We start from the raw sequence: 25,462 nt of genomic DNA, 5'->3' as shown, positions 1-25,462 counted from the left end.
GGGTAAAAAATAAATTAAAAAAAAAAGAAAAAAAAGAAAAAAAAACCTTCAAAGATGTTGAGATATCCAAAGATGGTTTGTGAATCAATTACTGTGACTTATAGTACTTTTTACGTAATTTTCAAACATGTAGATTTTATTTTAAAAAATTTAAAAGACTTCATGCATGAATTTAAGGTGACAATTAAATTGTTTGACTCTTGAAATCAAAACTGTGACATATAAATTTAGATGATTGTTTTCGCATAGAATAATTCAACACATTGACGTATTTTCTCCAAATTTTCAAATTTGGCTGCTATAAGAGAAAATATTGTCATTCTCAAGTCAATTTTTGGATTGTTTGGTGTTACATATCTAGTTAACTGACCTAATCAAAGTGGCCAAAGTAGTTTTGTTTTCACACACAATGATCATGACCACTCTTGGTGTATGATACATACATGTCTGATTCTCAATTCTTATCTCTAAAGTAGTAAACCATATCCAATAATTCTTAATCTTAGACTACTAAATTTCTAGGTTCGTTATATCTAATTCATGTAGCAGATGTCAAGAGTTGATTTCTTAAATGATCACTCAATTATTCCGGAAGTTACTTTTCTTTGTTTTGTAACATAAAAATTATTTTCTTATTGTCATTTCAAGTGTAAAGTCACTTAATCAATTCATGATAAATTTTTGATAGATAATGATGGTGTGGACTTCTATTCAAGCCAAACTTTTCAACAAATGAAAAGCCAATTTTTGAGTAACTGTAAAGAGATATAAAAGAGTGAAAAATTGAACTGAAGAGAATATTTTGTTGGAAACCATCATCATCATATTTTGAGTTTATTATTTCGGACTCATAGGATTTTATATTGTACATAACTTATAATTAAAGACCGCATTTTCTCCATATTTTCTAATTTGGCAGCTATTATAGAAAATATTGTCATTCCCAAGTCAAATTTTGGTTTGTTTTTGTGCTACACATCTTAAGTCAATCAAGAACTTAATCAAAGTGGCCAAAACAGTTTTGTTATCACACATTGATCATGACGCTCTTAGTGTATGATACATACATGAAAAGGTACAAATTCCATTCAATTATCAGACCCAAAATCCCAAAATATGAACATCTTCTCCAAGAAACCCAATGCCAAAGGTAATTTTTTGAAGAACCCCTTTTGTTCCCCCTTTCCCCTACCAACAGGACCAACAGGAAACACGTTTTCTCCAAATGTTGCAAATTTGGCTGACTATGTCTGTACATATCATACCAGAGAAAATGTGTTCTCATTCTCTAAGTCAAATTTTGGGTTGCTTTGTTTTTGTCTTTTTTATTTTTATCCGTGTGTTAAACATCTAAGTCAGTGACCAATAATTTCTAGACAACATTATCTCTATTATTACTACTGAGATTTCAGCAGATGTCAACAGTTGAGTCCTTACGTGGTCACTCAACTATTCAGAAGATTATTTTTTTTTGTTCTGTAGCAGAAAAGTCACATAATTATTGTCATTTCACGTATAAAGTCACTCAATCAATTAAAATAACATTTCTGGTAGATATTGATGATTTAGAACTTTTTTCGAGACAAACTTTTAAAATATGAAAACTTATCTATTTTAAACGAGTAAATTGATCCACTCCACTTGACTGACCCATTAAAAACTAAGATAGATAAATTCCATCCTGTAGTTTTTTCACATTTTACTTCCCATAACAGATTTCTTCAGATAGTTTGTTAGAGAAGAATTCTGGAGTGGAATAGCCGCAATCATCTGAATAATAACTTACCAACCATTCCACATATCTTAACTCTAAGTTCTTATTATTGATGAGAATTCACATCATGTTGCAAATTTGGCTGCTGTCTTTTTTCTCTCTCTTATTCACACTGTCTGTTCATATTTTATCAAAGAAAATGCTGTCATTCTCTAGTCAAATTTGGGTGGTTCTGTTTGTCTTTTTTGGTGTTTTTGTCCATGTGTTACACATTTACATTTTTATCAAGTAAATAAAGCTGCCATACATAAAATTAGTTCCCTCAAAAAGAAAAAAAGCTGAAAAGGAAGTATAACCGTGTTGGTTGGTGTATAGACCTTGACTTCCAAGTCAAGAATCCAACTTTTTTTCTTTCCCCATTGTATACTCTTTGACAAACAAGAATGCAACAGTTGCTGAAAAACAATGATCAGTTTCAATAAGACATATAGAAAGAAAGAAGCTGCTTGTTTCAGTTATTTTTATATGATGAAAATATGATTTTGTTAAAGTAGATAACACATTTTTCAGCTTGTGCAAAGATTTATTCATAATTAAGTCCCTCTTAGATTCTTTGAATTTGTAAGTTATATATAACTTGATTCAATACACACAACATTTATTGAATACGTTAAAATATTACTTAAACTTGATATATCATCAAAATTCATAATGTTACATTTTCCCAAGTGAAGAAAAAGCTTACTTGTAGAACTAAAAAGAAACTATAAATCAAATCCTACATCATAAGCTGCAGGAAGAACCAAATCCATTACGTCGCCGTCTACTTATTCTTGGCATCTGAAAGAATAAGATAGTGAGTCAAACAATTACAAATTTTTAGCCTGTGTTACAGCTTCCTACTGATTACTAGCTTAAAACATAAGCTAAGGCTAATGCTTTTCAAGACTTCAGCTTCTTTAAGTTGTTGGAAAGAAAAATATGCTTCGTATCGAGAGTTAATTAGTGGTTGTTATTAACAAAAAAAAGCATAAAACTTAATATTGAAAGAAAGTCAAAAAGTAAAGAAAAAAGGTCAAAAGGCAAAAGGAAGAAAAAAGCAGCAAACGCGTTTTCATTTTGAAAACATCAAATGCATACCGTCCAATTTTTGACTTTAATTAACGCGTAATTTTTTTTTACGCGTTTTCTTTCTCCTATAAATAGAGAGCCTCTTGTCCTCATTTAGATCATCCCAAAAATTTAGAAAAGAGAGTAATAATACAAAGAGAGTTATACACCAAGATAAATATTATATTATTGAATGTCCTCTTTAGTAGTTATTCCTTTTACAAGAGAAGAGTGTTAATTGTTGTTTCTCCTTGTATTTGAGAGCAGTGTACTCCCATATTTTCATAGTAAAATCTTTCTACCCCGTGGTTTTTTTCCCTTTATCTGTTAGAGGGGTTTCCACGTAAAATTCTTGTGTCCAATTTATTTTTATTATTTTTATTATATCAAACTTTAGTTGTAGTGATTTCTCCCCCAACAGTGGTATCAGAGTCCTCGGTTATTCTGTCTATTTTATGCGAAAGTACTATCTGCGAATAGTAAAATTCGGTAAAAAGTACTATTCACATGAATAGTAAATTTTGGTGACGATACTTTTGTCACAATTGTTCGCAAAAATATTCAGAAACGATCTAGAAGGGTGTGAAGCAAATAACAATGTCGAGTACAACAAAGTTTGACGTTGAGAATTTCAACGGGACTAATTTCTTATTGTGAAAAATGAAAATAAAAGCAATATTGAGAAAAGACAATTGCTTAGCTGCAATTAAAGGCATACCCACAGACTTTACTGATGATAGCAAGTGGAACGACATAGACAGCAAGCAGTTGCTGATCTACACTTGGCACTAGCTGATCAAGTATTGTCTAGTGTGGCTGAAAAATGGACTGCGAAAAAAATATGAGATACTCTTACAGGATTGTATGAGGCCAAGTCTTTGCATAATTAAATCTTCTTAAAAAGAAGATTGTATAATCTTCGAATGACAGAGTCCATGTCAGTTACTGAACACATCAATACTTTGAATACACTATTTTTGCAACTTACAACAATGGGTTACAAAATAGAGTGGACTGAACATACGGAGCTTCTACTTCAAATTATGTCTAACTCGTATGATCAACTCATCATCAACCTGATGAACAATACAGACAGTCTAGTTTTCAATAAAATTGTAGCCGCTGTTTTAGACGAAGAAAATCGACGCAAAAATAAGGAAGATAAACAAGCAAGTTCGCAGCAAGCTGAAGCTTTGATGATGGTGAGAGGAAGACCAACAGAACGTGACCCTAGTGGGAGTCACAATCATGGTAGATCTCAATCAAGAAGTAAGAAAAATATCAAGTGCTACAATTGTGGCACGAAAGGGCACTTCAAAAAAGATTGTCGGTTAAAAAAAAAAGTGAACACCTTGAGTCATCAAATGCTCAAGGGAATATTGCAAGTATCTCGGATGATGGAAATATTTTTTGTAGTGAAGCAATATCAAATAATGAAGGCAGAAAATATTTCACTGATGTTTGGATCATGGACACAGGAGTAACATGGCACATGACTTCCCAGAGAGAATGGTTCCATCAATATAATCCTATCTCAGGAGGGTTTGTGTTCATGGGATACGATCATGCTTTGGATGCTATTGGTATTGGGTCTATCAAAATAAAAATGTATGATGGCACGATACACACCATCCAGGAGGTATGACATGTAAAAGACTTGATGAAGAATCTATTGTCTTTGGGACAATTAGATGATAATGGATGTTCATATAAGACTCATGGTGGAGTCATAAAAATATCCAAAGGAGTGCTTATAGTGATGAAAGCGAAAAAACTTGCTGCAATCTATATGTGCTTAAATGTGAAACACACCAAGAAGCAGAAGCATCAATCGCGTCAGCAAGTTCATTTGAAGAATCAACAATGATATGTCATCGTAAACTTGGCCATATGTCGGAACGAGGTTTGAAGATTCTTGCTGAGCAAAACCTTCTTCCAGGGCTCAAAAAGGTTTCACTACCCTTTTGTGAGCATTGTGTTACCAGTAAGCAAAATAGACTGAAGTTTAGCAGTTCCTCTACTAAAAGCAAGGAAATATTAGATCTGGCCCACTCTGATGTATGGCAAGCACCAGTGAAGTTCCTGGGAGGAGCAAAATATTTTATGTCATTTATCGATAATTACTCCAGGAGAAATTGGGTATATCTAATAAAGAAAAAGACAGATATTTTTCCAGTTTTCAAAGAGTTCAAAGCGCGGGTGGAACTTTAATTTGAGAAAAAGATCAAGTGTTTGAGGACAGATAATAGAGGAGAATACACTGGTGATGAATTTAATAATTTTTGTAAATAAGAAGGTATTAAAAGGCAGCTCTCGGTGGCATATACTCCACAACAAAATGGAGTAGCAGAGCGGATGAACAGAACCTTATTGGAATGGACAAAAGCTATGTTGGCAACTGTAGGGTTAGAAAAACCATTCTAGGCAGAAGCAGTCAAAACCACCTGTTCTGTGATCAATCGGTCACCATCAACCGCAATTGATCTAAAAACGCCAATGGAGATGTGGATAGGAAAACCAACTGATTATTCTCGCTTACATATATTCGGAAGTCCTGCTTATGTTATGTACAACACCCAAGAAAAATCAAAGTTGGATCCAAAATCTAGGGAATGCATTTTCTTAGGGTATGCTGATGGAGTCAATGAGTATCGCTTGTGGGATTCCACTACCCGCAAGGTGGTAATCAGCAGGGATGTTGTATTTGTTGAAAACAATATACAAGCGAAAGAAGGTAGCACTTCAAAAGAAAAATCAGAGACTACTATAGTTGAAGTTTAAGAAATAGAACAAGCTTCAGTTTCTTCTGAAGCAACATTAGAGCACGAAGAACAAGAGGAAGCTGAGATCGAAACTCCACAAGTTCGAAGGTCAACTAGGGAGAGAAGAGAATCATCTTGGCACTCAGATTATTCTATGGAGAGTAATGCTGTATACTGTCTACTAACAGAAGATGGAGAGCCTTCAACTTTTCATGAGGCTATGAAAGGCCAAGAATAATCTCTGTGGATGGCAGCAATACAAGAATAAAGTGAATCTCTTCATAAAAATAAAACATGGGATCTTATTCAATTACCACAAGGAAGGAAGGCCATTGGAAACAAATGGGTCTACAAGATCAAACGCAATGGTAATAATCAAGTGGAGAAGTATCGTGCAAGATTGGTGGTGAAAGAATTCGCTCAGAAAGAAGGTATAGACTTCAATGAGATATTTTCTCCGGTGGTTTGACTCACAACAATTCGAGTGGTCCTAGCGATGTGTGCTATATTTGACTTGTACTTGGAGAAGTTAGATGTCAAAACTGCATTTCTTCATGAAGAACTTGAAGAAGAAATTTACATTCTCCAACCAGAAGGTTTTGAAGAACAGGGAAAAGAGAACTCGATTTGCAGGTTGAAAAAATCTCTATATGGTCTCAAACAGGTGCCGAGGAGTTGATATAAGAGATTTGATTCCTTTATTATAAGCCTTGGATACAACAAACATAGTTCATATCCTTGTGTTTACTACAAGAGATTTGGTGATGAAGATTTTGTTATTTTGCTGTTGTATGTTGATGACATATTGGTAGCAGGCCCCAACAAAGATCGTCTCACAAATTTAAAGGCATAATTGGCTAGTGAGTTTGAAATGAAGGACTTGGGACCAACAAACAAGATTCTAAGGATGCAAATTCACCAAGACAGAAATAATAGGAAGATTTGGCTTTCTCAAAAGAACTACTTGAAGAAAATCTTGAGACGCTTCAAGATGCAAGACTGTAAGTTAATTTCTACCCCACTTCCTATTAATTTTAAGTTATCCTCAAGTATGAGTCCTAGGAATGAAGAAGAGAGGATGAAGATGTCTCGAGTACTGTATGCATCAGCAGAGGAAAGTTTAATGTTCGCCATGGTATGTACAAGACCTAACATTGCACAAGCAGTGAGAGTGGTTAGTCGATACATGGCTAATCCTAGTAGAGAGAGTTGGAATACTGTTAAGAGGATCCTGAGATATATCAAGGGTGCCTCAGATGTTACAATATGTTATGGAGGATCAGACTTTACTATTAAAGGTTATGTTGATTCAGATTATGCAGGTGATCTTGATAAAAGCAAGTCCATCACAAGTTATGTGTTTACTCTTGCTGGTGGAGCTGTAAGTTGGGTTTCAAAACTGCAATCTATCGTGGCTACATCTACGATGGAAGCAGAATATGTAGCAGCTACACAAGCTAGCAAAGAGGCAATATGGATGCAGATGTTAATGGAGGAGCTCGGCCACAAACAAGAGAAAGTTGCTCTATTTTGTGATAGTCATAGCACTTTGCATCTTGCAAAGAATCCGACATTTCATTCAAGGACAAAGTACATACGAGTTCGATATCACTTTGTTCATGAGAAGGTGGAAGAAGGCAGTATGGATATTCAGAAAATTCACACTAATGACAACCTGGCAGATATGTTTACAAAGCCGATCAACCATAACAAGTTTATATGGTGTCGATCTTCTATTAGCCTAGCAGAAACGTAACGTTGCAGTAATTGGGTAGAAAGGATGGTGTGAAGACTTAATTGATTCTCAATGAAATCTTCAAGTGGGAGAATGAAAGTAAGTCAAAAAGTAAAGCAAAAAGGTCAAAAAGCAGAAGGAAGAAAAAAACAGCAAACATGTTTTCATTTTGAAAACAGCAAATGCGTACCATCTAACTTTTGACTTTAATTAACGCGTAAATTATTTTTTTACGCGTTTTCTTTCTCCTATAAATAGAGGGCCTCTTGCCCTCATTTAGATCATCCCAAAAATTCAGAAAAAGAGAGTAAGAATACAAAGAGACTTATACACCAAGATAAATATTATATTCCTGAGTGTCCTCTTTAGTAGTTATTCCTTTTACAAGAGAGGAGTGCTAATTGTTGTTTTCTCCTTGTATTTGAGAGCAGTGCTCCATATTTTCATAGTAAACTCCTTCTACCTCGTAGTTTTTTTTTCTCTATCTGTTAGAGGGGTTTCCACATAAAATTGTCCATGTGTTACACATTTACATTTTTATCAGTAAATAAAGCTGCCATACATAAAATTAGTTCCCTCAAAAAGAAAAAAAGCTTAAAAAGAAGTATAGTTTTCTAGTTTTTTTCTTTACTTTCTGAATTACCATCATCACAAAATTTTGAGGCTAATCTCACATTATCACTACTAATTACTACTTTTACTAGCCATTTAAAAACAAAGTTAATTTCAACGAAAAGAATCTGCAAGGTTGCATTTTTATTTTGAAATACATAACGAATACGTATTACTTCTTGTTAAAGCTGTGCTAGTCTTCACTCGACTACCTTGGAGTTGGAGCTGTTTATATGGTTCGGAGATTAACCATCACCAGCGAATATACTTTCAAGATCTGAGTTAGCTATCAACTTAGTCTCAACTGAGCTCAATAAATCGAGTGCAATCTTTTACAAGCTCTTGGCAGTTCAAAACCAATTTGGTTGCCAAAGCAATTTTAGCGCATGCTTGTTTCATAAATTTGTGTTGATTGAAAGTGAGCTTTATTATTGTAATGGTAGGTCTGTTTTGCTGTTACTTATACCATAGGGGTTGTCACATTTCTTACTACTCTGGTCTTTTCGGATTGAGATGTCGATATTCTGGGAGTGGAAGACTTTGCCTTTCAAATAAAAAATGTAGGAAAGTGAGGAATCTTTGCCTCTACACGGTTGTAGATATCTTGATTGCTGGGTCCAGTGACTAAGTTGGTTTGTGTTAATCTATGAGTGAATTAATTTTGATATGTGGGTACAGTTCTAGAAGGGCGACTCATGGTATTACTTAAGTTGTTGAGTTTACTTTTAATTTGGACAGATGGTAGCCGGTGCTTAATTGATAGATAAGTTTTAACTTTGGAAATTGATGAATTTTATGTATCCTTAGAGTTTTGCTATCTCTTTAAATTCACATGATGCTCCTGACATGGTGAGGAGCCAGAAGAACTTCAAGAGGCTTTCACTCACAGATATCAAGATCGACATCAAGAGAATTCCAAAGAAGAAGATGCTGCTATGGAGGCGTGTGGCTACATTTTATCTTATAGACGATTTGGAGTAGATATTATTTTAGCATATCTTTTTGTATCTTATATGTTAAATCTTTTGCTTTATGTCCTCACAGATGTGAAGACCTCCAGTTCCTGGGGAAGGAAGTTGATCATGCATGCAGAAGAGGAGGTGCGATTGCATTTGTATTTGAGTTAACCTCATTCAATTCTCACTTCATTTAGCCCACTCATCAAACAACTTTATGCGGGTTTACTTGAAAAAGTTAAAAGAATAGAGGTCTTCGTTACAATAACATAACCCATGTAATCTCACAAGATGGTTTGTGAAGGTAGAAAGATGTCATGCTTGTGTTAGCCTGCATTACGTTCCAATTATTATTACAAACTAGACTCGAGCCAAACGTGTACTCCTTACTTTAAGCTAATCAATTAGTAGAGTTGGCAGCATTTCAACAAGGACTCAAGGACAGTACAATATGAACTTATACATGTACAATAAAACACTGCAACCGGAAGAATATTATTCAGAAATTATTAAAAAAAAAAATAAAATAAAAAAAAAAAAAATTATTCAGAAATTATTAAAGATCGCACGTATCTCATGGCCAAAATAAAAATGAATAAAATCATATAGTCTGAAGATAGTACTTCATACATTACAAAATTATATTTAGTTAACTTTTTTCTTTTAAGAGGTTTTGATTTCAAATCTCAAACTAAAGCAAGACAATTTTTTTCAATCTATTCAAGTTTTAATTGACAGAATTTTGTAATATCTATAATATGGGAGGTAACATGTAAATGATGATAGCCTTAATCAAGACGTGTGCAAACGATCTCGAACACTACAAACTATAATTTATTTATTTTATTTTTAATAATTAGTTGGTATTAAATGATTAGAAAAAGGGAAAACTATACAAATTGGACCCATTAGGCAAAATATTTATCAAAATTGGATTCAATCCAAATTATTTATCTGAGTTGGACTCACGACTCAAACTAATTACCCGTGTGCCCCTTGTTATATTTACTTAAATCTTAGTTCTTTTCATACACAAACCAAATGATCCCTAAATCATGTATAATTATTTCTTATATTAATTAAAGATAAATTTCTTCTTAATAAATTCCTGTATTATTAATGTACTCGTGTAATTCTAACCAACTATCCAAATGAATTTTGTGGCTTACTAATGTAATAACCAAAACTTTTGGGGCTTTGGAAAAGAATATAAAAGTCTCCTCTTTGAGTTAAAAATATCAAATTCCATTCAATTATCAGACCCACAATCCCAAAATATGAACATCTTCTCCAAGAAACCCAATGCCAAAGGTTCGATTTTTATTTCATCAAAAGTCAATTTTTTGAAGAACCCCTTTTGTTTATTTACGTAATTGCTGCCTTAGAATACATATATATGATTCATATCATGAAAACTGATTGATTTGGGATTGAGGATTAGTTGATTGATTGTTGGAAACTCTTGAAAAAAATTGAGTTTTTATGATTCTTGGTGTTTGATCATTCATAAAATTGAGCTAAAGTTATGATTTTTTTTTGTTGACAGAGGCGCTTCGAGAGAGTAGAAGAGAAGTGACTCATTCCACCAGAGGTAAAACAGTTTTACACTTTTGTTCCCCCTTTCCCTTAGCACAAGATACATTGAGCTCATAGGACACCCATTGTCTCAAAATTGAACTATACAAATATCTGACTTTAGGGGCTTTACGAGCTATGCCAGTATTGATTTTGATAGTTGATAGAAAATTATGTTAATTCCAATCAGAAAATAGTTATCGAAAACCTGAGGTATACAAGTGAGATAGAAGTTAAATGGGCCTGATATACCTTGTATAAGATACTCCAGTTTTTATTAAGCATCTTCTGCTGTAGCTGCTTGTAGCATAGATGACAACAGTGCTAAATATTTTCTTTTTGATAACCATAGTGTTTTGGCATTGCGCACACCTTGATTAGTTCTACGGGGCACCTGCCACCTTCCACTAGCACATGTACCGGGTAACTCTATCCACCAAGGCTTGGATAGATAGGAAGAAATCACCTAGTTGTTTGCCTCCTCTGGGAAGTGAATCTGAGACCTCATGGTTCTCAACCCACTTCATTAACCATTAAGGCAACCCTTGGGTGCCACAGCAATGCTATTAAGTTCAGCCTAGGCCTTTCTAATTGTGCAAGATGTAAAAGATGCTAAATTTCCCTGCATGATCCGCTGCCTGGATTGGCTCGCACATTTTTCCAACTACGGAAAAATTTCTTTCATTACCCATTTCGTTGAAATGAATATACATATACCATTCATTCTACTTGGGCAACTTTATGTTAGCTTAAATATGTTAGGGAACTGGATGAGATGATGTTCAATTGTAGGTAAAGTAGATTAAACCACGTTCTGTGAATAGGGAATTCATATGGTAATAATTCATTAATAAGTTGTAATTTCTTTCCCATCAGAAGACGCACACAATCTCTGTCAATATAGAGGGCAAATTATGAAGACAATCATACTGATATCCACAATTTTATTTTGGGTGTGTGGAAGATGCTTCTTGTAAGTAACTATTAAGTCATTTAAGTTTTAAAATTGTGATGTAGGTATTGAGAAGGAAATTTCTGCTTTACAATCAGAGGTATGTCTGGATCTTCTTTCTGATGACTGTTCTTGAAAGTGATTGCATGTGTTCATGAGATGCATCTTTTTACGATTTTAGAGCTTATATAACTTTTCATTTATATCAACTTCCTTTACTTCTGGTTCTTAACATGATATTACATCAATAAGAGATATTTTTATTTCTTTTTTAAATGGGACAGGAAAAAAAACTTGTTGCTGAAATAAAAAGGACTGCTAAAACTGGAAATGAGGTGGGTCTCGAGCACCATTCCCGGAGTCTAAATTAGCAGTTGTACTTTATTGTGTTTCTGCTTAAGTAACAGCTGAGGTACTCAGATGGTACTATATCATTTGGAACTCACGTGTCATCTGCTTTTCTCTCTGCATTTTCAGACAGCAACAAAAGTTCTTGCACGTCAGTTAATCAGGCTTAGACAGCAAATAGCCAACTTGCAAGGTAGTCGGGCTCAAATGAGAGGTATAGCGACTCACACACAGGTGCTCTGCCAAGTCCATGTTACATGCTTACTGATTTCAGTTCTTCATTCCTCTTTTACGGATGTATTTGAAAAGCTTTATGCCCTTTGCAGGCAATATCTGCCCAATCTTCGGTTGCTGCAGGCATGAAAGGAGCCACTAAGGCTATGACTGCTATGAATAAGGTTTGATGGCCAAAGATCATGATATCTAATTTAAATTTTTCCATTTGTTTGTATGAGAGAATTGCCTCTCTACCTCCTCGCGTTAGAGGTAAGGTCTGCGTACACTCTACCCTACCCAGACCACGCTTTTGGGACTGCACTTGGTTTGTTATTGTTTTTGTTGTATGAGAGATTGAAATATAAAAAAAAATCTCAAATCTTTTCTTATTCTTGAAAAAAGAGAGAATGAAATGTAAGCTCATCTTCATGAACATGGGGCTATAATTCAAGGAAATGGGGAGACTCGCACAGTATGGGAGCAGGGTGGATGAAATGGAGGCTCGCATTCGGTGTCTTTTGTAGTAAAAATGTGTCACTGAGACTTAATGGTAGGTTCTATAGTGTGGTTGTTAGACCGACCTTGTTGTGCGGGGTTGAGTGTTGTCCAGTCAAGAACTGTAACGTTCTGAGGATGAAGGTAGCATAAATGAGGATGCTTAGATGAATGTATAGGCATGCTAGGAGGGACAAGGTTTGGAATGAAGATATACGGGACAAGGTGGAGTGGCCACCGTGCAGGATACGATACGGGAAGCGAGATTGAGATGGTTTGGGCATGTGAAGAGAAGCATAGACGCTCCAGTGAGGAGCTGCGGTGGACAACGATAGTTTAAGGAGAGGTAGAGATAGATCGATGAAGATTTGGCGAGAGGTGAGTAGACATGACATCACACATTCCAGCTCAACGAGGACATGACCCTAGACAGGAGAGCATTGAGGTCAAGGAATAGGGTAGACGGTTAGTATGTAGTCGAGTGATCTCTTCTTTTCCAATGGTAGAGCATGGGTCTAGTTTGGAGCACCTATCTACTCCCTTAGCAGTATTATCACTATTGTGCTTGCATTATCTTATTCTTCAATTTTATTTTATTCCTACTGTTGTTTCTTATTCTTTGGTTATCTTTACTATTTGATGTCACTACTTTTCTGTTTTCAATATTTTCATCATAACGTTTTTTACAACCTCTCTACCCACAAAGGTAGGGGTAAGGTCAGCATTCACCCACCCTCCCCAGACCCCACTAGTGGGATTACACTAGGTATGTTGTTGTTGTGTTCATCTTCATATACATGGAGATGGATGTCTTGATGAGAGGGTTCCTGCATTCTTCATTGGTTGGTGGGACGCTACTTCTCGTTCTCTTGAACCCTCGTCGCTCCTTGTGGAGAAATTAAAGATGGGGGCTAGAAGTTTGATCCTTTCGTGTTTGTTGACTCCTTTTTTCTTTGTTCCTTTTTCTTCCTGCCTCCATTATTTATTTTCATATTACTCATTAAAACATGACATTTGTGTTGTGTGTGAAGTCACCTTCATTCCTTCTAAATTGTAATAATTATCAGTTGACTCAATGCAGCAAATGGACCCTGCAAAGCAAGCGAAGGTGATGCAAGATTTCCAGAAGCAATCAGCTCAATTGGATATGACGGTAAGACTGATTGCACATTATCTGCTGAATCTAAAATAAAATCATATCTCCTTCATGTCAACTCAGATTATTAGAAGTCCACTCAATAATATGGTGTTCGTATATGTAGACTGAAATGATGTCAGATGTCATAGATGATGCTATAGATGACGATGAAGCAGAAGAGGAAACTGAAGATTTGACAAATCAGGTATGCTTTTCAAACCCCCTTTCCGTAATGACTGAAAATAGTTAGTGGACTGCACCAAGCAATGCATGTTTACTTTATGCTATTTTAGTAGTTGATTTAATTGAAACTATCCATTATGTTTGGATTTCTCTAGTGATGCAAGTCTTCATAAAACTCACACATTAAGTTTGGGAACCCTTATCCTTTCCTGCGAAAACCAAAGGATCAAAGACATCGGTCACCTAGTAAATAAACGATGGTCGTGATGTCATTATGGGTGTCTTCAGGATCATTATCTTCTTAATAGAATGTATTATTCTGGCTTCTTTTTATGGAAAATGGCAAAAAATGCCCCTAATGTTAGTGATTTGTATTATATATGTCATTCATTAATCTATCAGCTCATAAAAGCCCCCAACATTATCTGCTTTCTCAAATATACCCTTGAGATAAAAAGGTCTAAATATGTCCCTCACACTAAAGGTGGAAGCCGTGTCGGAGTATGTTTTGGACCTTTTTAATTGTTTAGAGGTTCAGTCGGCTCCATTTAGGACCCCAGGATCTCAGATTCAAATGGTGATGAAGTTTTGCACCATATATTGCATATGCATTTTCATTGAAAATGGAATGATGATTGAATGTGGAATATTCCTTCTAAAAATCGAACAATTATTGAAGTGCATTAAAATATATATATCTACACGTAAATTTCTATACACATGGTCCCACCTACTTATCGGCTTCTTGCACGTTAACTCAGTCTTATTTTTGCAGGTCCTTGATGAAATTGGAGTCGATATTGCCTCACAGGTTAGTTCTTCATTATTGGTTCACATTGGAACAAGTAGTATTCTTACTTAAAAGAAGTAAACGAGTCGGGTGCCGACAATTACAGTGTTAAATTGAAGATCCCGTGTTTTAATCTGGACAGTTGTTAGTGGCTCCCAAGGGCAAAATTGCTGGAAAAAGGACCGAGGAATCAAGCAGGTTCGTATCATTTTCTTTTGATATGGTCTTCTTGTTTCTTTATTTCCCATTTCCTTCACTCACTTGCTTTTTCGAGAGATAAACCTATGAAGCCAAAATAATAAATAAAGAAATAAGTGTACCCAAGGGTGTGACCTACTGATTAATGATGTGGGTTGAGTACCATAAGGTCTCAAGTTCAAATTCCAACTAGACAAACACTAGGTAATTTTACAATCTATTCTAGCTTTGGTGGACAAAGTTATTTAATACATGTTGTGTCACGCCCCAAGCCTACACCCTGGACGTGGCTGGCACTCGGAAACCATTGGTGGTCCAGGCGAACCATTTGGCCTGGTTAACTCGATAAAAGAGTAACATCAAGTGTGCTTTTTAAAACTGTCTCCTCAATCTTTAAATAATAACTTAAAGTACTCATATAAAGATGTAAGTCAATATCATAACTCAATAATGAAAGTTGTAACGATTTTCGACGGAATGAAAAAGACATATGGTAGAATTGTAATCATAGAATACGATTTTCAAAACTGACTCTAAAAGACTTGACATGACTCCACTCGACTCAGTCTATGAAGCCTCTATTAACTACTAGAAAGGTGCTGAGGCAAGCCCATAACTACCTCAAGAAATAATGAAATAACATAAAGCAGACAATTAAGCAGCTCCTCTAAATACAAAGAGGTCTCACCAAAAACTAGAGAAGATAGATCCTCAACGGTGCGCCTATTGATGATTTCTAACACTTATATCTATATCATAAAACGATGTAGGTCAAGTGACGTCAGTACATGGAATGTATGAGTGTGTAAAATGGATGAAAGGAAACTTACTCAAAGGTACTCAACTCAACTCTGAATATAGTTCAACTCAATAAGGCATGCAATATATGTAAAAGGATGCTTCAAAAGATATAAATAAGTAAATGCAACTCTGTATATAAAAATATAATACTTTTCTCTTGGGGAGTTTCTCTAACCGACAACCATCATTTATGGGCTAGTGATGATACAACAAAGCGATATCGTTGCCACATCCGTCCAATACTTTGCTAGGGTAAAGGACGTCACATCTCTAGATCCACATCAAAAGTCCTCTTATTTGGGACAAGTGAGGCTTTGCCTCTATCCTACGCTGGCTACGTAGTTTATGGGGTTTGAGTTGCCTCTATTCTTACCCAAATCGGTGCTCAATACTACTTTCGAAATATTTTATTATACTCATATACATCAAGTGAGTACAATAATCAAAATACATCTCATCTAGTCTCATTGGACTATACATCAATTTACTCAACTCTTCTCAACTCATCTCTTCTCTTTGAATTAGATACAATCTCAACTCAATGAATGCATTTTAAAAAAAAAACATAATTGAACTTCTCAATCTCAAAATATATGTTTTAAATATATTAATATTCGTGATTAAAATAATAATTTAGAGACTTCTCAAATTCAACTCATTTTTTTATCAATAATACTCATTGCTCAAAAACAGAAATTTAAGAGACTTCTCAAAACTCATCTCATGCCCTTTCAAAACTCAATAAAAAATGCATAGATTCAATTTAAAATCATACTTCGTTTAATGCATGAAAATCATTCTCATCAACTCAAAATAAATGCATGTTAATGTAATGATCATCAACTCAACTAGGGTTCATGCGAATGAAATCATGAACAACAATCTCAAGAATTCAAGGTGTAGAAACAAAAATAATCTTAATGCATAATTATATATAACTCAATGAGGGAAGAAATTACCAATTCGAAATTCAAAGTGTAACACCCCTTAAAATGTTATTGATTCATGGATCCTTTCATTCATGAAGTCCAAATAAATTATCAAAAAAACTATTTAATTCAAGTATGAAACTTTATGGATTTTCATATCATGATTCTAATTGCATAGATTATTAAATATTTGAAGTTTAATCACCTATCTTATGTTAGTTTATGTTGTCTCTCAAATGCATTAATTTTTTTTTTGATTTATGAAAGGTCCTTATATGAAGACATAAAAATGTTTTAAAGTATTTTGATTATATTATGATCTCTCATGCCTAAAGTATTTTGATCATAATTATTTCTCTCATTACTAAAGTATTTTGATTATATTATGATCTCTCATGCCTAAAAATATTTTTATCATATTATGATCTCTCATTACTAAAGTATTTTGATCATAATTATGTTCTCTAATGACTAAAGTATTTTGATTTTATTATGATCTCTCATGTCTAAAGTATTTTGATCATAATTATTTCTCTCATTACTAAAGTATTTTGATTATATTATGTTCTCTCATGACTAAAGAATTTTGATCATGTTCTAAAGTATTTTGATCATATTCTAAAAGTATTTTGATCATGTTCTCTCATGACTAAAGTATTTTTATCATATTCTAAAGTATTTTGATCATGTTCTAAAAGTATTTTGATCATTTCTCTCATGCCTAAAGTATTTTTATCATATTCTAAAGTATTTTGATCATATTCTAAAAGTATTTTGATCATGTTCTCTCATGCCTAAAGTATTTTGATCATGTTCTCTCATGCCTAAAGTAATTTGGGCATAACTTTTCATAGGATGGTCCAAATTAGGTGATTCAAATTTCTGAGTAATCACAACATCATTACCTACAACTTTCATGAAGAACACATTTTAAGATTCGGAGTTTAAGTAGATCAAATAAATTGATCTTTGCAAGACATAGTGCTGTTACGGAATGGAGTATTTGTAGAATAAAATTCATATCTCTATGTAGAATGCTCCAAATCGGATGATTCTTGAACTAACTGAAACTACACTTCTATATCTACAATTCTTATGAAGACACCAAATCCTAATAAGGAATTTATCTTATTCAAACGCAGCTTCGAAAATGAATATTCCGTTAAAAGATATTTCATCTCACCTACCATACAAAGATCTAGAACCATTTGACATCATCCATGACATCAAAATTCTTCATTGAATTTTTAAGATCATCCTTTATGATTATGTTTATTTATTGTTAGGTCCCTCCTCCACACCTATAAATACCCACCTTATTTCCTCATTTTATTCACCAAGCTTTCTTAAGCAACTCTTCTCTCTATATACTTCTTCTCAAATATAGTTTTAGTTTTAGTAGTATAAAAATACTACTCCAGTGATTCTTATACTCCGGGTAGTACACAAAACAAACCGGCGAGAAGAAAAGGCTAGAGGTCCAAGAGTGTTCTAATTCGAAGTAAAACTTCCGATTTAAGGTATGTAAGGCTTTCATAGCATTGAATTGAGTTCGTCCATGCACCAATATTTAAATTCATTATAATTGAGTTATAGTTGAGTTTTATCCAAATCTTGAATTCTAAATGAAATAATTCTTCTTCTATTGAGTTTGATATATTATGCATTAATATTATTATTATTCTTATCTCTCATATTATTGGAATTATTGTTCATGGCTACTTCCCCATGAATCCTAATTGATTTGATGTTCATGAATATTTTTACACATGTTTTGAGTAAAGATGTTGGCTTTTTATTATTTTTCATTGATAAAAAGAGAGTTATATGAATTAATACTATATATGTATTTTATTGAGTTTTGAAAGAGCAAAAGAGTTGAATTTGAATGAATTTGAGAAAATGATATTTTGACCAAGATGTTTTGATGAGATGTAAATGATGTTTTTGGAAGTATAATGATTGATGAACATGAAATGAAATGAGTTTGATGATTTAAATTAAAGTCCAATGAGACTAGATGATGAGTTTAATATGAGCACATATTTTGGGAATAGTATTGAGCACCGAGTTGGGTAAGAGTTTAATTGACTCAAACCCCAGAACTACGTAGCCAGCGTAGGATGGAGGCTATACCTCTTAAGTCCCAAAAAGAGGACTTTGATGAGTGGATCCAAGATAGTGATGTCCTTTACCCTGGCAAGGTATTGGATGGATGTGGCAACGACATCGCTTCGTTGTATCATTGCTAGCTCATAAGTGATGGTTGTCGATTAGAGAAACTCCCAACTGAGTAAGCATTGCTTATTACTATTATTTTTATTATTATATTTTAAACTTGCATTACATATTGATGTTGAGATGATGTTGAGTTCTGAGCTGAGTTTTCTTGAGAGGAGTTTCTTGATATCTGTCCTTACCTTCCTGCCATTTTACATACTCGTACATTCCACGTACTGATGTCATTCGACCTGCATCGTTTTATGATGCAGATACAAGTGTTAGAGATCCTCAATAGGCGCATCGTTGAAGATCATTTCTTTTCGGCTATTTGGTGAGTCCTTCTTGTATTCGAAGGAACTCCTTATCCTTTTATTATTTTTGAGTGTGATGTTTCTTTTGAGGTAGCCATGGACATGTCATTGGCACCATCTAAGAGTATTAGAGGCTTCATAGACAGTGTTTGATGATGTAATCCGAGTAGTTCTCCTTAGAAACTACTTCTTCTAAGAATTATCATTTTTTTTCTTTTAATATTGATGATGACAAGCCCACATTAGTATTCTTAAGTCTTCCGCTGATGAACAAATGAGTAATGAGACCAAGTGGTTCTCTCGGAAGCCAGAGATGGTTTCTGAGTGCCGGCCACGCCTAGTGTACCCTCTCGGGGCGTGACACAAAGAAACTACGGTTAAAACTCAACTCAACTCTTTGACGATAGAATTTAGATGTAGGGCACGTGGATGAACTCAATCCAATGCTATGACTAACATTACATACCTAGAAGAATTAGATTCTTGAAGAACTTTGAAAAACTCGACGAATGCTCTTGAAACCCTAGTTTTTTTCTCCTCTTGAAATAACTTAGAACGTATGAATTTAATTGTCTGAGGGTTTGGAATGAATTGGGAGGTTATTAGGTCATAAGATGGACTTAGAGAAGTTAATTGAGGGTAAAAGGTCAATAATACCCTTCTGGGAGAGTTAGAAAACCATAAAAATTGAAAAAAAAGAAAACTTTTTAATGAGTCCTGTCGGCCAAATCGGCGATCTGGAGGTCCCTTTGCTGACCTATTCAGCGAACCACCGAATGGGAGCTTCAGATCACCTAAAATAACAGCTTTTGGAGGTTTTCGGGTCCATTCAGCAAGCTCAATCGGTGATGCACCGAACCCATTCGGCGAATCGCCGAATTGACCTTCAATTGGTCGAATTGCCCAGTCCAGACATGCTTCAATAAAACAGTCATAACTTTCTACTCCGAACTCCAAATGACTGAAACTTGGCGGCGTTGGAAATAAGACTCATAGTCCTTTAATTTGATAGGTCATGGGCCACCTAGCTCTTTATAAGCGGAGAGATATGGTCGTTTGAAGTTGACCTTTATATGAACTCATGTGAAAACTTAGCTGATAGGAATACTTTGAACTTAACTTGGTGTTTGAGGTTCCTTATGACTCTAAACCATATCCAATACACTTCAAATACCTTGGAAAGGATCTTAACATCTATGCATAACTTAGAAGTCATCCGGTTTGGGCCTATTTGCATACGAAAAATGGTTCGAATCTTAGCTTAATATTTTTAGGGGTGTTACATGTTCCTGGTAGGAAGTGACAGGTATCTCATGAAATTTGTCGAGGATACCACAATTACAAAAAAAGAAAAAAAGAAGAAGTTTAGGGCTTTGGTTTAACAATAAAGGAAGTGTGACGAAGAAGAATGTGTGGTAGGCACACAACGCGGGTTCAAATTCTATTGGTGAATGAAGTTTAATATTTTAATGGAGAAGGATAGAGGAAAGAGGCTCAAATATACACCGAGTTTTGAAGTTAGAAACAACATATTTCTCAGTTATTCAAAAAAGAATCAAAAAAAGAACTACAGAGCTAGGTTTCATTCACGTGCATCCTTCGCTAGAAATTGCAAACCTAGTTAAAGCTGTTCTTCACTCGACTACCTTGGTGTTGGAGCCGTTGATCTGAGCTATCAGCTTAATCTCAACTGAGCTCAATAAATCGAGTGTAATCTTTTACAATCTCTTGGCGGTTCAAACTTATCAATTTAACAATTAAAACCACAAAAATTGTAGTCCAACTTTGTCTGAGCTACTTTAAAAAACTGAAAAGAAATGAGTAGAGACTAAAAACGGAATACATAATAGGAGCTATTACAACTAGGCAATAATGGTCAATGGTGAACTAATTTTAACTCAAGTACTACTGTATCCTCAAGCAAAATTACTAGACATCTTGAGTGCACTGCTCCTTGACGGATAAAGTATGTTGCGCTTTTGGTTTGCTATTTTTCTTTTCTTCCTGTAAATAATCATATCGTATTATTAGTATGAAGTGCATTTTTCATGCTCTTTGATCTCATTAACTCGCTCATGTACATTTTGTTGTTGTACCTTCGTGTTGGCAGTTCAGGGATCGATGATCTGGAGAAGAGATTGGCTGCGCTTAGAAATCCTTGATCTCAATATCTTGGACTAGTCCGTATGGAGTTTCACCACACATAAAACATGATTCCTGTAAAATATATGTACATAGTTGAAATTTATGTACATAGTTGTGATGATAAATGGTTGTCCAAAAGCTACAAACAATGTATTTTGTTGTTTGATAAAGTCAATCTTGTCATGACTTTTCTTTCATCTCTTGTCATGAAATTTTCTACTCTCATGTGCTAGTGCGTGTGCATTTTGTTTAATAATGGTGGTGTCCAGAGCAACATATGTAAACCTCGATTATTTAATCGGGTACCTACTACCTCCCACCAACATAGGTATTGGGTAACTGTGCCACCGGTGGTTAGGCAGGGCACAGTGGTTAGGCAGTTGGGAAGTAATCACCTATTGTAAGACAATTCAGGATTATATATTTGTGTTGCTGACCCTCCACGTATCCCTTTCGATTTGGCTTAGAGGCAATCAAATGTATAGCCCCATGATAGCTACGACTGAAAACTCAAAACGGATGATATATTCATATCATCATTAGAGATAATATTATCTTGCTTAGATGTACATACTTCTTGTCAGATTGAATATACACCATCCCATTGCCATAGTTTTTTAATTAACAAAATTTAAATGGTAAAATCAATAATTTTTAATTGTAGAAAAATATGATTAGGGGACAAACGTGCAATGCACGTTTCCACAGACTAGTGGATCAAAAATAACCATCTTAGCATGTAACACCATATGTGAAGGCTATGTAATCTACCGGTAGTCAAGTAAGAAATTGTTATTTCATTATGAATTTAGATTTTTCTTAGTTGGTGTATAGACTGGGGCAAAAACCTTTCAAGTTTAAAATTCAAAAAGTTTGATTAATAATAATAAAAGTAATATTTGTTGTACAGATTTTGAGAAAAGACATTTCAAATCGAAATTGATTGATTATAGGATAACCGTTTTCCCATTGTATACTCTTTAGGCAAACAAGAATGCAACAGTTGCTGAAAAACAATGATCAGTTTCAACAAGACATATAGAAAGAAAGAAACTGCTTGTTTCAGTTACTTTTATATGATGAAAATATGGTTTTGTTAAAATAGATAACACATTTTTCAGCTTGTGCAAAGGTTTATTCATAATTAAGTCCCTCTTAGATTCTTTGAATTTGTAAGTTATATATGCAGTAAGTAGCTAAGGATCAGAGAAATGCATACACTTCATTCAATACACACAACATTTATTGAATACGTTAAAATATTACTTAAACTTGATATATCATCAAAATTCATAATGTTACATTTTCCCAAGTGAAGAAAAAGCTTACTTGTAAAACTAAAAAGAAACTATAAATCAAATCCTATATCATAAGCTGCAGAAAGAACCAAATCCATTATGTCGCCGTCTACTTATTCTTGGCATCTGAAAAAATAAGATAGTGAGTCAAACAATTACAAATTTTTAGCCTGTGTCATTGAGATGATTATTTCCTAGATCAAGAACTTGCAACTCCTTGCAACTGGCTAAAGGTCGAGGGATTTTCCCCTCTAGTTCATTTCCATGCAAGTTGAGACTTATAAGTGAACTTCCAATGCTAAAATTTGTTGGAAGAGTCCCAGAAAGTTTGTTGTTCTGCATATCAAAAACCTGGAGGCTACTAATATTGCCAACACATTGTGGAATTGCTCCCTCCAGATTGTTTCTGCCCAAATCCAGAATTAGTAGTGATGTTAACTTGGAAATAGATGAAGGGATCTCTCCTCTGAGATGATTATGTGACATTGTCAAAATCTGGAGGCCACTGATATTACCCAAACATTGGGGGATTTTTCCCTTCAAGTTGTTTCTCGTCATATACAACACTTGCAGTGATGTTAAATTGCACACAAATGAAGGAAATTCCTCAGTGAGATTGTTATCATTGAGAAACAGAAGTTCTAAATTTCTCAAATTCCCCAATGAAGCAGGAATAGAACCATTAAGGAGTTATTACCCAAATTTAGTGTAGTAAGAGACCTCAAGTAACCTAATTCTTCAGGAATAGAGCCAGAAAGATGATTATAAGAAAGATCCAAAATAGAAAAGAAGTTCAAATTCCCCCATGAAGCAGGAATAGAACCATTAAGAGAGTTATTACCCAAAGATAGTACATAAAGAGACCTCAAGTAACCAAATTCTTCAGGAATAGAGCCAGAAAGATGATTATCAGAAAGATACAAAATAGACAAGTTGTTCAAATTCCCCAATGAAGAAGGAATAGAACCAGAAAGCTGATTTCTATCAAGATACAAATTAGACAAGTTATTCAAATTTCCCAATGAAGAAGGAATAGAGCCAGAAAGCTGATTGCTATAAAGATCCAAAGTAGACAAGTTGTTCAAATTCCCCATGAAGAAGGAATAGAACCAGAAAGCTGATTACCACCAAGATGCAAATTAGACAAGTTGCTCAGATTCCCCAATGAAGAAGGAATAGAACCATTAAGAGAGTTAAAACTCAAATATAGTTCAGTAAGAGACCACAAGTAACCTATTTCTCCTGGAATGGTGCCAGAGAAATGGTTAATGCTAAGATCAAGATTCTCAAGAGAAGGAGAGATGAAAACGGAAAAGCATAGAGTGTACCAGTGACACCAGAATTTAGAGATTATATTATCTTGCTTAGCTTTACATACTTCTTGCCATAGTGAAAATATACCATCCCATTGCCATAGTTTTTTTAATTAACAAAATTTAAATGGTAAAATTAATAATTTTTAATTGTACAAAAATATGATTAGGGGACAAACGTACGATGCATGTTTCCACAGACTAGTGGATCAAAAATTACCATCTTAGTATGTAACACCATATGTGAAGACTATGTAATCTAACGGTAGTCAAGTAAGAAATTGTTATTTCATCATGAATTTAGATTTTTCTTAGTTGGTGTATAGACCGGGGCAAACACCTTTCAAGTTGAAAAATCAAAAAGGTTGATTAATCATAATAAAAGTAATATTGTTGTACAGACTTTGAGAAAAGACATTTCGAATCAAGATTCCAAAATGAAATTGATTGGTTATAGGATAACCGTGTTGGTTGGTGTATAGATCTTGACTTCCAAGTCAAGATTCCAACTTTTTTTCTTTTCCCATTGTATACTCTTTAGACAAACAAGAATGCGATAGTTTTAAGTTCCTCTTAGTTTCTTTGAATTTGTAAGTTATATATGCTGTAAGTAGAAATGCTTACACTTCATTCAATACACATAACATTTATTGAATACGTTAAAATCTTACTTAAACTTGATATATCATCAAAATTCATAATGTTACATTTTCCCAAGTGAAGAAAAAGCTTGCTTATAAAACTAAAAAGAAACTATAAATCAAATCCTATATCATAAGCTGAGCAAGATCCAAAGAAAATTTCGAGATACTGGTCAAAAATACATCTGCTTGAACTATCATTTTTTCGTAAATTTCACATTTGAATAATAAGTTATTTCTTTTCCTTACCGGAACTATGGTCATCTCAATTTGTTTTATTGAAACATAATTGTTTCTAGCCAAATCTAGAATTTGCAGTGACATCAAATTGCAAAAAGATAAAGGAAATTTCTTCACTAAGATTATTTATGGATATGAAGAAATATCTTGTGGAATTTGTTGGAATAGGTAGTGACCTTGAAGAAAATTAGATGACAAATCAATAGTTTCTAGAGATAAATTAAGATAGCTCAACTAATTGAGCTATCTGAAGATAGTTTATGAATCAATTATTGTGATTTATATTACTTTTTACATAGTTTTCAAATATATAGATTTTATTTTTAAAAAATAAAAAGACTTCATGCCTAAATTTAAGGTGACAATTAATTGTTTGACCCTTGAAATTCAGATTGTGACACATAAATTAAGATAGAGGGAGTAAGTTTTAGATGCTTGTTTTTGCATAGAATAGTTCAACACATTTACGCATTTTTTCCAAATTGTTGGCTGCTATTAGAGAAAGTATTGTCATTTTGAAGTCAATTTTTGGATTGTTTGGTGTTACACATCTAATTAAGCCAAAGACTTAGTCAAAGTGGCCAAAGTAGTTTTGTTATCATACACATTGATAATGACCAATCTTCGTGTATGATACAGACATGTCTGGTTCTCAATTCTTATCTCTAAAGTAGTGGAACATATCTAATAATTCTTAGTCTTTGACCAATAAATTTCTAGGTTACATTATCTCTAATTCATGTAGCAGATGTCAAGAATTGATTTCTCATATGACCA

The 25,462-nt window shown here is 34.1% G+C and overlaps 1 protein-coding gene and 1 pseudogene across 3 annotated transcripts; one reads left to right on the top strand and one right to left on the bottom strand.

The window, feature by feature from the left end:
* The first annotated feature begins 10,132 nt into the window (after nt 1–10,132).
* LOC129899248 (vacuolar protein sorting-associated protein 2 homolog 3-like) lies at nt 10,133–21,390 on the top strand. Of its 3 annotated transcripts, none has more exons than XM_055974135.1 (12): nt 10,133–10,200; nt 10,436–10,480; nt 11,482–11,516; nt 11,701–11,751; nt 11,894–11,998; nt 12,091–12,162; nt 13,557–13,628; nt 13,738–13,818; nt 14,572–14,607; nt 14,729–14,784; nt 19,007–19,068; nt 21,159–21,390. In XM_055974135.1, the coding sequence occupies exons 1-11, from the start codon at nt 10,167–10,169 to the stop codon at nt 19,017–19,019; spliced, it is 600 nt and encodes a 199-aa protein (XP_055830110.1). In that variant the 5' UTR covers nt 10,133–10,166; the 3' UTR covers nt 19,020–19,068; nt 21,159–21,390. The 3 variants fall into 3 exon arrangements, with proteins under 3 accessions (XP_055830110.1, XP_055830109.1, XP_055830108.1); XM_055974134.1 differs by lacking the exon at nt 19,007–19,068 and adding an exon at nt 15,555–15,620; XM_055974133.1 differs by lacking the exon at nt 19,007–19,068.
* A 1,053-nt stretch (nt 21,391–22,443) lies between these two features.
* On the bottom strand, nt 22,444–23,797 carry LOC129900433 (probable leucine-rich repeat receptor-like protein kinase At1g35710; annotated as a pseudogene).
* Nucleotides 23,798–25,462: the final 1,665 nt, after the last annotated feature.

The sequence above is a fragment of the Solanum dulcamara genome, chromosome 8 (assembly GCF_947179165.1).
Source record: "Solanum dulcamara chromosome 8, daSolDulc1.2, whole genome shotgun sequence".
Classification (NCBI taxonomy): Eukaryota; Viridiplantae; Streptophyta; class Magnoliopsida; order Solanales; family Solanaceae; genus Solanum; species Solanum dulcamara.
This window is presented reverse-complemented; position numbering and strand designations above follow the sequence as displayed.

Bases quoted from the DNA above. Each gene is read 5' to 3' on its own strand.
- LOC129899248 (XM_055974133.1), top strand. From the start codon at position 10,167: ATGAACATCTTCTCCAAGAAACCCAATGCCAAAG. The intron at 11,999-12,090 runs GTGCTCTGCCAA...TGCCCTTTGCAG, and splicing joins GTATAGCGACTCACACACAG to GCAATATCTGCCCAATCTTC. The intron at 14,785-21,158 runs GTTCGTATCATT...TCGTGTTGGCAG, and splicing joins AGGACCGAGGAATCAAGCAG to TTCAGGGATCGATGATCTGG.